At 38.4% G+C, this 17,249-nt stretch overlaps 1 protein-coding gene across 1 annotated transcript in view; it reads left to right on the top strand.

The window, feature by feature from the left end:
- LOC144635521 (uncharacterized) overlaps positions 1-17,249 on the top strand; it is a 76,951-nt gene that overhangs the window by 28,966 nt on the left and 30,736 nt on the right. The window contains exons 8-19 of the mRNA XM_078494618.1: positions 52-174; positions 412-534; positions 666-788; positions 875-997; positions 4,040-4,293; positions 9,362-9,476; positions 10,288-10,410; positions 10,602-10,724; positions 11,448-11,573; positions 12,539-12,572; positions 13,484-13,568; positions 14,378-14,887. Coding sequence (XP_078350744.1) covers positions 52-174; positions 412-534; positions 666-788; positions 875-997; positions 4,040-4,293; positions 9,362-9,476; positions 10,288-10,410; positions 10,602-10,724; positions 11,448-11,573; positions 12,539-12,572; positions 13,484-13,568; positions 14,378-14,887 — 1,862 coding nt within the window. The remainder of the gene's footprint in view (positions 1-51; positions 175-411; positions 535-665; positions 789-874; positions 998-4,039; positions 4,294-9,361; positions 9,477-10,287; positions 10,411-10,601; positions 10,725-11,447; positions 11,574-12,538; positions 12,573-13,483; positions 13,569-14,377; positions 14,888-17,249) is intronic.

Below are 17,249 nucleotides of genomic sequence, written 5' to 3'. Positions count from 1 at the left end.
ACCGAATGCTCGTTTTTTCCTGACTGGCGTTCAAAACCCTTCTGTTGTCAGACCTGGACGAATGCTTGGCCAATTCTCACGACTGTGATTCATCGGCGACTTGCACCAATACTGATGGTTCTTTTACTTGTGCTTGTAATGAAGGATACACCGGCGATGGAGAATCGTGTAGCGGTGAGTTGCATTAGTTATGGTGCTTATGATGTTTGACTTTGTTTGTGAATCGTGCAAACGTATAGCTGCATTTACCTCGTTTCTGTGATCCTCGTTAACGATTTAAAACGTTTTTCCTTTCTTTTTTGTAGTTTAACTCTTCTTAGCTTATAATATAGGGTCCGTTACGATAAAGCTCTTATCGAAGCCTTCCCTCACCAATTAATTATTCAAATCATACTCTATTACTGTTGACAGATATCGACGAATGCACTGCCAATTCTCACGACTGTGATTTGTCGGCGACTTGCACCAATACTGATGGTTCTTTTACTTGTGCTTGTAATGTGGGATACACCGGTGATGGAAAATCGTGTAATGGTTGGTGGTTTGCTTATTTTGTTCGTTTCTTTTGAACATATCATGGTTTGCATTTTTGTCGCAATCTTCCCATCTTTACATATTAAACCACTTCAGATTGCCTCATTGTCTTGTCACGTCTTTGTTTACAGATGTCAATGAATGCGCGACCAATACACACGACTGTGATTTGTCGGCGACTTGCACCAATACTGATGGTTCTTTTACTTGTGCTTGTAATGATGGATACACCGGTGACGGCAAATCATGTAACGGTTCGTGACCTGCCTGGTTTTTATCTCAATCTTTCCATAAAAAAGCTCTTTAGAGTGTATCATTATTTTGTCAATATTTTTTTCAGATGTCGACGAATGCGCGGCCAATACTCACGAATGTGATTTGTCGGCGACTTGCACCAATACTGATGGTTCTTTTACTTGTGCTTGTAATAAGGGATACACTGGTGACGGTAAATGGTGTCATGGTGAGTTGCATTAGTTATCGTGTTTGATTTTGTCTTGCCCTGGTCCCAGAGGTTTTCTTTCTGTTTCCTTTTACTGACGCAAAACCCTTCCCGGAGGTTGAAGAGATCGATGGATTTAGATAGGATAGGATTGGCCTCTTTCCAGCTGGGATTTCAAACGTGTTTTTGTTCGATTTATTTATTTATATATTTTTTTATTTATTTTATTTATTTAATTATTTATCTAGGGGCAACCGCACAAACAAGATAGTGACAATCATTTTTGTGATTTTCGTGGTCGGTTATAACATTAAAACTTTATTTCACTGTCATCGACTCTCCGAGATCATCCGTTTACATGTAGTTAAAAAACACCATGAACGCCACATCCATGAAAGAGGAAGAGTAGAGCAGTACTACTTCTTCGGGGAGTGTCAAGCACATAAGACCCTCGCCCTGAGTGACACATTAATTGCAGAGAATAGGCTATCCTAATACCAAACTCTGTAGTAGCTCGATCATGGAGACAATACGAAGCGGGATATCCTCTTTGACCATGTCAATGAGACGTGTGCTCGTGTAAATGTCATATTTTGAAAGAAACATCTTCAAACTGATAATGGATACAGAGTGTCCGAAACAAGTCTTTGAAATTTAAAAGTATGTTTATTTTTTCAAATGTTTAATTTCGCCCATACTTAGAAATCTCGCTAATATTTTGAAATGTACGATTTTCTTTAACTTTCTAAACATGCACGACAGTGGCCATACACTACTTATATATCAAACAACGTAGCTCCTAGCTTCCTAGTCACCAAAGGAATTGTATTGTGTAGAATTTCTGCTGGACGCACACAGTTGGCTTTTTGCCCAGCAAACTGATTAAGATAAAGATATACGAACGAGAATTTCGCTCGCATAGCGACCCCTTACTCCCTCAAACCAAACAACTCAATGTAAACAATAAAGTTAAACTTTTGAAGCATTTAACCAACAATTTAAGCAATGAGATGTGCCCGCACACACTCAAGATTAATACACTGAACTCTTGCCAACTAAAATAAATGTTAGCAAGTTTTAAGAAAATATATAAGCAAGACGTTTGTTCGTACACGCTCGAGATAATTTAAAAGTTTTTTTTTTTTCGCCCAAAAGAGCAAGCGAGACTTTTACTCGTAATGAAAAAAAAGGAAAAAGAAAAAAAAAATGGTTCCGTTCAGAATTTGAACCAACGACCGCGACATACAGCATAACTACTGTGGAACTACTCTCTCCCAACTGAGCTATTGTAACTTTGACGGTACAGAATATTTTTTTTTGATTTCATATATTATATTTGGACACGCTTTACAAAATCGTTAATTATTCAGCTATGAGTAAACAAATTGCTTTAAACGAATGCCTCTATTTTAGCCAGTCCTACAGAGATAATGTCCACCAAATTTCGTTAATATTGAAGGGGAGCGAATGATTTATATATATGCAAAAAAAATAGTTTCACCTGGGGCATAACAGCTTGATTTCTCGGTGGTGTTTTTTCTACACTACAAGCGTTCCAATTCTATTGACATCAGCGGTTGAAGTCTCACTGAAATAGCCGGCGTTCGATCTCAACATACTGAAATATCAAAATTTACTGTTGCGTTTGTTCAACCTTTAAATTTTAAATAAAACGGCACACTGACTTTAAAAAAGACTGAGAAAAAAGAATAATAATAGCTTCCGTTTGGATTTGAACCAACGACCAAGGCATACACAACTTCTGTAGAAGTGTTCTCTACTAACTGAGCTATCGTAACTTTGTATGGTACAGAGTATTTTTTGTATATTTTAATATTATATTTAGACGCGCTTTAAAAAAACTTGTTTTATTGTTATGAGTAAGCAAAACCCTAAAAAATCGCTTTGTTTTAGCTTGTCATACAGAGATAATTTCCACCAAATTTCTGCTCTGCATGTCGCAATAATATTCAAGCGTAGCGAATGATTTAAATATATGCAGTTACAGAGCAATGTATGGACACGTTGCACAGAATTGTTAATTTCTTGACTCTTGAAAGATCCACACCAAAAACAAAAATGTAGGGTTATTAAGAGTCGTACAGAGACACTTCATGCCAAATTTGAGACTAAAAGGTGTAATATTCGAGCCGTAGAATTATTTAATCGCAGAGTTGTTTTACATTATTACAGAGCATGTATGGGCACGTTGCACAGAATTACAATTTCTCGGCTCTTGAAAGATTTACAGCAAAAACAAAAACGTAGGGGTTTAAAGAGTCAAACAGAGATACTTCATGCAAAATTTTAGACTGAAAGGTGTAATATTGAAGCCGTAGAATTATTTAATGGTACTAATTTGATTCTTTATTGAACTAATTTACAAAGCAATGTATGGGCACGTTGCACAGAACTGCTAATTTCTCGATTCTTGAAAGATTTAAACCAAAACCAAAAACGTAGGGTTATAGACAGTCAAACAGAGATACTTCATGCCAAATTTTAGACTGAAAAGTGTAATATTCAAGCCGCAGAATTATTTAATGGTACTTATTTAATTATAAATTACAGAGCAATGTATGGGTACGTTGAACAGAATTGCTAATTTCTCGACTCTCGAAAGATTTTCATCAAAAACAAAAATGTAGGGTTATAAAGAGTCACACAGAGATACTTCATGCCAAATTTTAGACTGAAAGGTGTAATATTCGAGCCGTGGAATTATTTAATCGTACTTAATTATTTAATTATTTAATTTTATTTATTTTATATCTTGTTTGTGTAATTATTTATGTACAGTGTCCCGGGTTAGCACAATAGTGCTAAATACATCGACACCTACATAAAGTTGTTTTATTTTTATTTTGTTACGACACCTGTAAATTTTAATTTCCTTTAAACGTTAAAAATAGTCTTATGGAAAGCAAAAACTTTTGCACTGCAAAATTATTTGGCATCGACAATATGTGTTAAAATTATTTTGTTTCGAAATCTTTGAGTTCTGTTATTTTCAAGTTATGTAAGAATCAGAATAATACATTGTCAATAACAACTCATTTTTAGGCCAATGCCGTCAATTACTGTTCGGAGCTGAACAAGCAGGAAAGCGTCTCGTAAATCACGTGATACGAGTTCATTACGTCATGATGGCGGACTTCTGTGATGTGATGTGTTACAGGGAGCATAACTGCGCTAGTCATAATTTGATGAGAAGAAGTGAAGCTGAGGGATACAAATGTGAATTAAATAATTCTACACATGAGGAACACGAAAACGACCTTCAAGAGGACCCACATTATGTTTACCGTGGAACTAAGGTATTAGTGATTGCTCAAAATTTCAATTAATATAGAGTATTATCTGATGTAATGTATATGAAATGATTCATATATGAACTGCGGATGTATATGAAAGTGATAAATGATCGTCGCAGTGAATTTCCAATTTAAGCAATTGGAATAAAGAAGCCTGAACAAAATTCAGGGCTTCAACGTTGAAGCCCTGAATTTCTTTCAGGCTTCTTTATTCTAATTGCTTTAATTGGAAATTCACTGTGACGATCATTTATCACTTTCAGAGTATTATCTATTGAAATAAGTTCCTAAAGATGAATACTCGGTTTGGAAATACATACCACCAAGTGAAAAAAGGCATTTGGAAGTTTAAAAAATATATGTGGCCCGTTTGCCTCCAGCAACTTTGCCATTGAAAAATGCCTGTACCCGCACAAGCTGATTGATTTCCACAAGAACAACTGGATCAGCATAGCTGGTACACGGCCAAGGGCTCATTTAGATCACGAGATTATCAAAAGATAATCCATGTTGGATTGCTCACTTATAGATAGGCAGACCCTCAGTTGGTAGTGATCACGAACTCGTTGTAGCCGAGCTTAAACAAAAACTGAACCGATGATCCCGTCTTTAGAAATCCACGAGACATAGATGGGAGAAAGCCGAAAAAATATTTACCAGCAGGCATAAACGGAAGAACTGACCAGAAGGTTAACGGACATAAACTGGGGACATTGCTCGATCCGTGGGCGAGATTTGAACACTTTGGCGTGATAACATGAAGGGTGATGTAGAGGACACTATTTTTCCAACAAGGCGGAGATATAAATCCTGCTCGTGGTATACAATAAGTGTGGACAGAACGAAAGGAAAAGTACCTGGAGACCAAGTTGCACGCGAGGCTGACATGAGGGAAATTTCACATTAGATAGGCAAGTGTAAGACAGTGCAAGGGAATTATAACAGGCATGGATGGATACAATAGATGTCGACATGGGGACATCACATCGGCGAGTGGAATATCGGCAACAGTATCAGTTAGTAACGCAGCTGTGTCAAATACCTTAATAGTACACCACCTGTTAAAGGCGTGGATGGTACACCTCTGAATGATCACAAGCAGGCTTTATTTCAGAGAACGGTTGAGCCGTCCTCACCCACAGAGGAAGCTACATAGAATCGCCGCTATTGGGGAGCTTCTTGAGCTTCAAGAAGATAAAAAATTCAGGAGAGAAGGGAACAAGCATCTCAGAACTAAAAGATCAATAAGGCCCCTGGATAGAAAAAATTCTAGTGGAAATAATATAACTCTTTCCAACATATAGACTAGTAATACGTGACTCGCAGGGCCTCGCGAAGCTCTGGGTTGGGGAGGGGGGGGGGGGGGTGTTATAAATAAGGAGTGGATTATTTGAAGTTGAACATTAATTGAATTGTAACGGGCATGGCCGCGACACCCTCGTTCCCAGGGTCTACTCCGCTTTGAAGATGGCGGCTCTTTCTGGTTCGTAAAGAGGTATAAAGCGTTGGGAAGCGCAGGCTATTTTCAAAATCATCGACAAATTATTGGATAGTCGCATTTTGGACATTTATTTGAGGGCATTAAAAAAAAAAGAAGAACGAACGGCAGGAGGATTCGAACCCTCCGCCCGCGTGCCCCTGATGGCGATGAAAGGTTTATAGCCTGAATAGGCGTTGAGGGAGTATTATGTGGAAATCAGTGTTATTTTAATCCGAAAAGAAAAACGATAAAAATGAAAGGCTCAGGATTCGAACCCACAAAAAAAAAGTAATAAAAATAAAGAAATAAAAATAAAAACCCTAGCCGGATTCGAACCCCGGCCCTCAGTCCCGAAGATCTGATTTCAAGTTCGACGCCTCACACCATTAGGCCACCAGCGCGCAGCCGTGTGACGTCATTTCCGCCACACACCAAGCTCACAAATATATATATATGACCGTAAACTCCACACGAGATTTGATCCCGCCTGAGCCCTTTGAGGGACAAAATTATACACCCCGCTACGCTCGGCCTTCGGCCTCGCTTCGCGAGGAACTAAATCAAGCTTAAAGATTGAAGCGCAGCCAGGATTAGACATAATAAAAACAATAAAAAACGTTCACTGGCTAAAAATATTAAAAACAATGAGCTTTCGGCTGTCGCTCTACAGCCTTCGACGGATAAAAAATTGAATACAAAATGGATAAAATATATACAAGAAAGGTGTGATAAAAAGAAAATAATGAAAAACAAAAGCGAAGTAAAAATGTGCTAATTAAGAGGCTATTTTTTAAAAAGAATACAGTATTGGCTTGGAATGGGCTTTGAGTTATTGTCAGCATGCTTAGTAGCAGAGGTGTGCCAAGCTTCCAAAGTTTTTCTAATACGAAAAGAGCCTTTGTCAATAACACTAGAGTTTTCAAAGTCTATGCGATGGTCGAATGACCACGCATGTTTCGCAATGTTTGAGCCATTCGCACAGGTTTTTACATTCCTGATATGTTCTTTTTTGCGGGTTTCGAAACATCGGTTTCACCCACAGCACCAATCACAATCAGCACAAGGAATTTGGTACACCACATTCGGTTGTTGTTCGACTGGTGGTCTAAATTTAGGGGATGGGAATTCTTGTTGTAATGTCTTGTGGGGTTTATTAATAACTTGAATGTCGTGCTTTCGAAGAATCCTTGTTAGTGGTTGCGTGACACCATTGATGAATGGAAGTACAGCGTAAGTGTTGGAATGCTCCTGAGGCGCAGCCCATTTAAAAAACATATGGACAAGTTCTTCTGGTGAAAGGATGGCATGTGTTGTTGGATTGGAGAATTTCTTCTTTAGGATGTTAGAAATAATATCGGACGGATAGTTGTTAGCTCGTAGGGCATCAGTGACGTGATTGATTTCAGTATTTTTCCCTTGGGTTGTGCTAGAGAGTTTAGTTGCCCGGTGTAAGAGGGTCTCAGCTGTGCTAATCTTATGGCTTTTGTCATGGTGAGAATAAAAGTCTAAATATCTGTCGGTGTGGGTTGCTTTGCGATAAACATCGATGGTGATCGTGTTATCTTTGCGGGAAACCAAAGAATCTAGGAAAGCGATCTGTTGGTCAGATTCCTCTTCGATGGTGAATGAAATGTGTGGATCAATGGAGTTGAGAGTAGCATGGAAGGAGTTAACAGCATTTCTTTTGATGATGCAAAAACTGTCATCCACATAGCGTTTCCACACTTTCGGTTGTACTTCAGACGAGTTGATGGCCACCTCTTCGATCGCCTCCATGCACTGTTATTCAGGAACTGGGAAGACGAAGTTGCTCTAGGGGACTAGACTAGGGGTTTGATTTCCGTTTTCTTTAAGAAAGGCGACCGGATCATATGCAGGAATTACTGCAGTGTATTTCTCTTTTGACTGTTTCTGGTAAGATTTGGCCGGATCGTATAGAACAGGGTGCGCGAAGGATAAGAGGAAGGGCTCCGTTAAAATCAAGGGGTTTCATTGACGGTGGGTGTGGAAGTTCGGATCTTCTTATTTCGGATGCTGGTTGAAAAATCCCTCGATCCCCAAGAGTTGTTCTCGGCTTAATGAGTGACAAAATGTAGTTGCCTCGAAGATCATAGGAAGAGGACCGCAGTGAAAATATATTTTTTTCATATAAGCAGGAAAATGTGGAAAAATAGGCTCTTATAAGATAAGATAAGATATAAGATAAGATAAGATAAGATAAGATAAGATAAAATTTTATTGAACACTCCTAAAGAGGTTTTTCAGTGAACAATACATGAAGTTGAATAAAATGTAAAATTTAAAATGTGTACACTAGTTATATATTATAAAAACAAAATAAAAAGAAATAGAAAGAAAAATGAAAGAAATAAGAAAAAAAATTAATTTAAAAACTCGCTGAGAAGCTTTGTCTTCAGAGCTTTCTTAAAAATTGTATGACTCTTACATAGTTTTAAGTCTTTGTCTAAAGAGTTCCATAGCTTTACTATTCTGTAATAAAATGACTTCTGGCCAGCAGTGGTTTTGCACAGGGGAATATTCAGTTGTTGTGAATTTCTTGTGGTTCTGCTTGATATTTGTTGCCTTTTGACAAATTGCGAAGTCAGATAGGTCGGGGCACAGCCCGTCATGCACTTAAATGCGAAAACAGCGTCTCGGAGGTAAAAAATATAATAATGTAAGGAAATTCTATTTAACAATTAGACTACGAGCCCGAGTTTTCTATGAGCGAATAGTCAACGAGGCGCAGCCGAGTTGACTATCGCTCATAGAAAACGAGGGCGAGAAGTCTAATTGTTTTAGTAGAAACTCTAAAGGATTGCAGTCCAAAACCTACAGTTTTGTGCACTTTGAAGACAAAAATCAAGAAAATTTACCGCTTAAAGAGCTACGCGAGCGCGCGACTGTTTTCTATCGGCGAATAGAAAACAGTGGGAGAACCAATCAGATTCGCGGCTTTCCAATAGAACACAGCTGAGTTTCTACTAAATGCGCTTATTAGCTAATGAGGTGGAGCTCACTTTGGTAAGAAGACCATTGTATGGGGAGTCACAGTTAGAGATGGTGTGTGGCCGGAATATGCCGAGGATTCTACTTAGACATTTTCGGTAGAAAACGACAGCTCGATATCCGCTGATGTAACCCTCCACATCTCAGCGCCGTACAGGTGAACAGAGTTCACGCAGGGCTTACGTGTCCCGCGTGTGAAGGAACTTTTAGCTTTGCAACGTCAAAGTTGGTTCTTGACATCTTTTTCCTTCTATTTCTTGCCAGCTTTAGGCGTCCCTCGCATCGGAAGAGGTGATGGTCGCTTCCTGCATCTGCTCCTTGTTGTACTTTGACGTGAAGTAGGGATCTCCTGTTTCTTGGGTTCCATTTCATCATGCATTTCCCAGTCTCATCGTTCATCATTAGGGCGACACTACGATGATGATGATGATGATGATGATGATGATGATGATGATGTTGATGATGATGAACGAGAACAGGACTTTAAGTTATTTACAGTAATTCTGCAGGGAATAAGAAATAATAATATTCCGATACAGTCAGATCTATTTTATTTTTTCTTATTTTCTCTTTCTTTTTTAGAGCGCTTGTGTTAGTAACCCTTGCAAGAACAAAGCAACCTGTCAAAACGGTTTTACCGACAAAGGATATCGCTGTTTGTGTCTTCCTGGATTCCAGGGTCTAGAGTGTCAATATGGTAAGAGCACGAATTGCTTGAGGTACAATTCATTATTTTCGTATACCCTGTACGCCGATGCATTTGTGAAACATGAAAATGACTAAGAGATCGTTTTATTGTGAGATTTAAGAAGAGCCGATAAAGACGCCTCTGGACTTTGAGCAGTAAGTCTTTATTCTCACATCCGCCGCGCGATCGGAAAGGTCAGTTCAGCCATTATGCGAATTAGGGTAAAAACAGGGAAAAACTGGAGCATGTTTAAGGCGGCTCTCAGTGGTGAGCCTGACTCTAATCATTTTCATCTCATCGGCTATTTTACAGCAAACAGGATTGCTTGTACAGTTTTCTTTTTCATCAAGGCAGCAATGAAAGTCATAAAACTTAACAACAGGGCCCAGTTGTTCGAAGGGCGGATAAAGCTGTCCACCGGACAAATCGCTATCCAGTGGATAAACGTTAACAAAACATACTACGCTATTCACTGGATAGCGATTTATCCAGCGGATAGCGTTTTCCGCTGGTAACAACTGGGTCCTAAATTGACAAATGAAGTTATTTTACTCTGCAGCATGCTTCCAACATCATAACTCCTTACTTCCATATTTCCAAGCAACAACATTTCACAAAGATTTCTTGAAGATGGCTATAAGATCAAACCGACGTTTTTGATCATTTGGAAGATTGCCGAGGAAAATTCTTAAACGGTTTCGACTTTAAACCATCAGATTAAGTTCATTCAACCTTAAAGGGTTTTCCCTCGAATAATACCTTAATGGAGATTTTCATATTGTCATTTGGCCAACAAACTAATTTAGTGTTATTTTTTCAGATATTGACGAATGTGCTTCAAGAACACACGAGTGCAGTGCTGATGCTGTGTGCAATAATACCAAGGGATCATATAACTGCTCTTGTAAATCTGGATATTCTGGAGATGGACGAAATTGTGAAGGTGAATGTATTTTATGTTTTTAACATAAACCTGCATACAAAATACGGTGATTGGGAATTTTAACGTGAAATTAGATTCCAACAGTTATGGATTCCAGTTCATTTTACATCGAAAGTTTTTTCCTCGAATGCAGTCTTAAATGAAAAACCGTTAATTGTAATTTTGCTTAATTAAATGTGTTATACTTTCAGATATTGACGAGTGTGCTTCAAAGGCACTCGACTGCAGTGCTAATGCTGTGTGTACCAATACCAAGGGATCATATATATGCAATTGCAAACCCGGATATCATGGCGATGGACAACGTTGTGAGGGTAAAGTATTTTATATTGTTTTCCGATGGGAGGAAAAATAAAACAGAGATAGACACAATAAGGCGAAATTATATTTTTTAATTAATCGAATGGCGTTTTACATACATATAATGAAAGGAGAATTAATTTTCTCATCATATTATTTCTTTATTCAGTCATGACAAAATTACTTTGAGATTGAAGTAAATTGATTTTGGATATCAAATTAACTTACAGTTTCACATATATTAGAAGGAACTCAAATTTACCTCAAGGAATCCAATTTGTGCGTCACCCGAAATCGTTCTCTGTTAATCAATAAATAAATGAAAGAATGAACGAACGAACGAACGAACGAACGAACGAACGAACGAACGAACGAACGAACGAACGAACGAACGAACGAACGAACGAATGAATGAATGAATGAATGAATGAATGAATGAATGAATGAATGAATGAATGCATGAAGGAAGGAAGGAAGGAAGGAAGGAAGGAAGGAAGGAAGGAAGGAAGGAAGGAAGGAAGGAAGGAAGGAAGGAAGGAAGGAAGGAAGGAAGGAAGGAAGGAATGAAGTATTAAGGTTGGTTTTGTGGGGATGCAAGCTGCTGTAGCGTTCTAGAACATCTTCCTTTGCAATTGTTCCAGGTTGGAGAGGTGAACGGGGCATTTGTGTCTTACTATCGGTGACACGTGCAACACTTTAACGTTGTTATAAAAACAATATGTATCTTTTCATTTAAGATATTGACGAATGTGCTTCAGGAACACATGACTGCAGTGCTGATGCTATGTGTATTAACACCAAGGGATCGTACAACTGCACTTGCAAACCTGGATATTATGGAGGTGGAAGGATTTGTTACGAAGGTGAAATATTCTTTACAATAGGAAGAAAAATGGACTATTTTAAAAGTTAAAAAAATGAGGATAAGAAAAGAAACGAATAGAAAAGAAACGAAAGAAATGAAACAAAAGAATAATATAGACAAACCATAAGGAAAGAAAAAGAAACAGAGTTTAAAAAGATACTTCACAAAAACAACATACAGATTCCCAATGGCAATGGCATGAATAAGTCAAGTGAAAAAAAAAATGATCCACCCAATTCGATCCAACTTTTGGGTAACTTTTATTAGAAAAGTACAGGTAATTAACTAGCCGAAGCTTTGATCTTATTCCAAATTCAAACCTTCATCATCCGCCACACTTTCGCAGTTGGTTGTGATTAGCCTTTGGATGACGTCAGACATACATCGTGAGAGTCCGTAAAAAGTAAACATAGCTGACCGAACAAAGCTATGTCAGGTTATCGTTCTTGTTTCATATCTTCGTCGGGGAAACGTCGTCGAAAATTAAGAAGTAAGGTTAAACCTTTAAATGATGTATACACCTAATCAGAATACAAGATCTATCGATTCTTCCAGTTATATCTTCCGTACATTTTTGTTTCCCTTGCTCTGTTATTTTTTTGCACCCAGTTATTGGTTTTTAATTTTTATGTTCGTCTCTTTCGTGTCGAAAAAGACAGTCAAAACTGCATTCTGATTGGTTTGACCCGTGCATCCTTTTTGGGTATAACTTTAGTTACTTTGTGTTGTTCTTCTAATTTCCTAACGAAAGTTAGAGTGAATAGGAGAAGAAAAATAGAAATAGAAATAACTACCTTAAGTTATCTCTGATCAAAGGCATTATCTTTTTTCAGTATCTACAACGTCTCAACAATTAATGCACGTGTTAACATGTTTGTCGTTACCTTTCATCGCTCGATTCCAGTACCGTTTTAGTCAATTCTATACTGACTTTTTTCCAATTTTCTGGCTTTGTTGATCTAGCTTTGGAGTGCAAGGAACTTTACGAGAGGAATTTGTAAGTGGAAAAATTTCAACGTTTTAACTTAGGTAGTTTCACTTTCACAATGCAGTTAAATATCAACCCAACGGATGGACAGGCCACTGCAATATTCGATCACTTATTGCGTCTCAAAATGGCACACAAAAATGCAAGCTCAAACAGGACCCCATGGGCACCCCATAGCGACACCACCAACCTGATCATAGTACTGGCCGTCCAACACCAAGTGGCTTTTCTTCGTTGCAAACTCGAGCAGTGTTTTAAGGGCTGGTCGTGGTAATTTCGGAGGATCGGGGAGACAATACAACTTATTGAGCCAAATTCTGAATTGTTTCATCATCTTAATAAGCTGTACTCTCTCCCCGATCCTCCCCAATCAACACTTCCGCCGTTACTGATCACGCAATCTCTACTGGCCACAACATCAAATGGGACCATTTCCAGGTCTTAGCCAGTGGACGATGTGACTTACATTGTAAAATAAAAGAAACGATGTTAATACGGGACGTAAAACCCAACCTTTAGTGACAACGTTGGCAGTAAAAAGCTGTGGCTTTATTGGCTCTCACCTATTGTTATCACTGTAAAGTGAAATGGCAACTTGGATAAAGTGAAAGTAAATGAAGAAGCGTTCTCAAGTTGAATACTCGGAAAAAAGATTTTCCGAGTTCCCCCAACGGGAACGGGTTCGACTCCCGTTGGGGGAACTCGGAAAATCTTTTTTCCGAGTATTCAACTTGAGAACGCTTCTTCATTTATTGTTATCACTGTTGTAAATTATTGTTCAGCTAAACGTTAAGTACATTTTAGATTATTTTTTTTTTAGTCCATGTGTTATGTTTGTTGCCGCTGTTTGTATTTTGTTTGTACTAAGGAATAGAAGTGTTAAACAAGTCTTAGATTGTTGGACTATTTTCTTTTTTCAGGACCAACGAAAGGACTCCTTATTGTGGTCTTGGGGCGTGCGGATTCGAACATTGGACTCTTGTTATGAAGATTAACGGCTCAAAGGTTATTAGAGATTATAATTTACATATTGCGGAGATATTTTTCGTTCTCTCGAACCTCAAGGCAAATTTGGCACTTTTAGGGATATCACAAAAAATAAATTTTCGCATCGTTGAAGGCCGGAAAATCTTGGATAGAGCATTACTTAATTTTTTATGTGATCGGAACAGTTTTGTTTTAGTACTAAAAAATTACGCTGTTGCTGTGCTGCACAGTATGTGTTTCGCTTATCTTTAGCTTGGCACTGGAGTGAAATAAAAAGGCTGAGTGAACTACGTACTACTAACTACAATTTCAGATATTAGTCATTGGGACACTTGACATTGGTCACGTGTAACCCTTACCCCCTCAACAAAGTTGGAAAATGATTTTTTTCAGCTTATTTTTAACACTGTAAGTGGAGGGAAAGGGAGAACTTGTTAAGGCACGGTAATACGGGCAACATTTTCTTTCAACTTGTCTCGCAACATTGTTGCATTGCAAGTTGTAACGCGCTGTTGCGCGTATTACCACTAGCGTGAGCAACTTGTCACGCAACAAATTACAGTGTTGCAAGTTGAGGCAACATGTTGCACAAAGTAGACTTGAGTTCTACTTTCTGCATAAAATCTTAGTTTTGTTGCTCGTATTACCACTCACGTTACAACTTGCAACTTTAAAAGTACCAACGTCATTGTCTTTAATTGTAGTTTTATAGTGGGGTGGCATGTCGTGACATATTTTACAAGCGATGTGATTTCAGTTCTGATTTACACACACCAATCTACAGCCTATAAATAACTTACATATTCTATCAAATCTTTCTTCCCCAGGACACCTTTCGCTATCATTCAGATCTTTGGAGCAACAAGGAAACTTTTAATCTAGCAGGAGGGGAGACTGGGCTTGACACACAAGAGACTAAATTGACGAGTTATTGGGACACACCCTTCTCCAAAATATGCCTTGGTATGAAGATCCGTGGCGAAGAAAACACGAACTTTCTCGTTATAAACAAGACAGCTGACTCTTTGTACTCATTAATCGCTGACGGAGTGCACCGCAGCACCTCACTGGGACGTGACACGTGGAAGACGCTGATTGGTTCACAGGCCTCCTTACAAAGCAACTGTAACATGGAAGGTTTCAATGCTCGCTGCTACAGGGATGCTAATTCCAGAGCAAGAATCGGTTTCGTTGCCAACAATGACGATAACTGTCGTTCTTGTGATTCCAGAATCGGTTTTGGTACAGGTGGATTTCCTGATGAGTCCAACACCTGTGGGAACGTGGCAAAAATATTAGCAGATAATGGAGAAAAATACCTTTATGCAATGTGTTACGTTTTTGTCCGATAAGGAGTCAAACAAATAAGTAGTTTTACTGCCAAATCCTTTAAAAATTTCCTCTCAGTAGCGAAGTATGAATCCGAGCATTGATGTCAATTTAATTCCATCCATCGCTAAAATATAATTTGACCGAATCCGCCAGGACTTCGAGTATTAATTGGACAAATTATGACCCTTGAATCCTTGGACAAATGAAATGACGCGCGTGTTTAGTACCAGAACGGACATAAATGAGGTAAGATTTGCCCGCCGTAACTCTCTTGTGAGTGATGACCCATCTTTTTCAAAACATTGCTTGGTAGGGAACATTCAGAAAAAATTAAAAAAAAAATCGTTCGAAACCTTTTCCGAGGAATCACCTTAATATTAATATTAACCTTTGTAATCAATAGATGCAAATGATAGAAATGGGTGTTAAATAATGTGATCTTTATGTCTAAGAGACGATTTAAGTCATAACCTGAAATATAGTGTTCTGCTGTTGATTCAACATCAGCAAAATATTCCTTTTCACTAAACACTTTTTTTCTCGATAGCAAATGTTTTTTAGATATAAACTTACTAAAACTTGTACAAGTCAAGCCATGCTTAAAACATCTACAGATCAAAGACCAACCTAAGAAACACGTATTGCTAGTTGTTAGCATAGTTTAGTACAACTACATTTGCTGTATATAATAATCCACTTAAATAGATAAAACTAACACATTATTATGTGTAATTTCAAATAAACATTAAGAAAGCCATTTTTTCCACCAGGAAATTTTGCTAGGATTTATAAATGTGTTGGATAAATGGTTCCCTTTTAATCTTTAATATATCAATAAGCAATCGTTGCTCAGACTTTTCCTTAATTTGTATGTAAATGTAACTTTAACTATTAAATTGTACAGCACTTAAGTTTAAAACAGCATTATTGTGGTTAAATTGATTTCATTAAATTCTTAAACCCAAAAAACTATACTTCTTTATGAGTCTTGATTCATGTTAACAATTATTTATCTCCATGATACATAAATAAAAATAGGTCCGCACGGCGTACATGTGTCTAGTGCTGAGCTTTATTGAACTATGTGCATTATTGTATTGCTCGGTCACGGTAGCGCATTAATTAGAATTTTGTTGGCATAGACTAGAGGTGTGGAGGAACGGTCAAAATATCAAGTTTCAACAGTGTAGCAAAGGAATACGAGTAGAAATAATAAACACTGAGGTGCAAGGTGATCTAGGATGGCTATCTTAAGTAAACAGGTAAAAAGGTAAAGTCTGTGTCCGAGCTAAGTGGCCCATACAGCCGGAGCTTATCCCGGTTTCTGTAGCATTAAGCGACTGAGAGTATTGCTACTCCCCCCTGGATGGAATGCCAGTCCATCGCAGGGTTACCCCCCAGCAGTAAATTCGCTGGTACCCATTTATACACCTGGGTGAAGAGAGGCACTGTGAGAGTGAAGTGTCTTGCCCAAGAACACAACGCAGCGCCCCGGTCAGGACTCGAACCCGGGCAGTTTGACTCTTAGTCGACCGTGCTAACCATTAGGCCACCGCGCCTCCCACACGACGTAACAAAATCTTTTGTAGCACAACCTAAGTAAACCTTGCGCTCTGATTGGTTGATTTAGCATCTACTTTTGCCCATGGGTGGACGATAACGAATACCTTCAACTGAGCGCGTGCTAGTTAACAGACAGCACTAGAGCACATTGTGTTGACGTTTGTTGACGTGGTTAATGTCTTAATTATCTCAAATTAGACTTGTTCCGTTTGTTCTACGTTGTCATTGGTTGTTTACTTCGGGTTACGAGGCAATAACGAGTGATTATCGATTACTATTACCCAAAGAAAGATAACCGCAAAATACTTCGTGTACGCTGACACGTATGAGAAGCCTCAGTGTAACTTGGCCAGTGTGACGTCATAATTTGCCGTATATGAAACATTAACCTAAATTTTTAGATTTGAGTTTAATACAAGCTAAACTATATTGTTCTCCTGTTGATTCGATACCCCGAAGCCTTTGGTTCGTTGGGGCACAGCGCGAAAGACGACGAGTGATTGATTTTTTCACTCGCTGTTCTTCGCGCTTATCACGTTTTTTTCGTTGCTCCCCAACTAACAGTCCATTGGTTAGACCTTTTTGTTGAATAAGAGCCTCCAAGATAATAAACATTGTAGAGTTTCACATGCACACAATTGCCCGAGTTACAACCCAGGAGATTCACAGATGATTGTTTTGCGACGGCAGGTGCGTTGCCACGTTGTGGGGTTGGGTGGGGATTGCTTGAGGTCACGAACTGACTGCTTCCAAACTGAGTAACGGCGAGAGATATGTTTTCACGAGTTTAAAACGTGATGTTGC

This window comes from Oculina patagonica, chromosome 13, assembly GCF_052425735.1.
Source record: "Oculina patagonica isolate OP01 chromosome 13, crgOcupat, whole genome shotgun sequence".
NCBI lineage: Eukaryota > Metazoa > Cnidaria > Anthozoa > Scleractinia > Oculinidae > Oculina > Oculina patagonica.
Note: the sequence above shows the minus strand (reverse complement) of the source record. Positions and strands in the feature narration are given on the sequence as shown.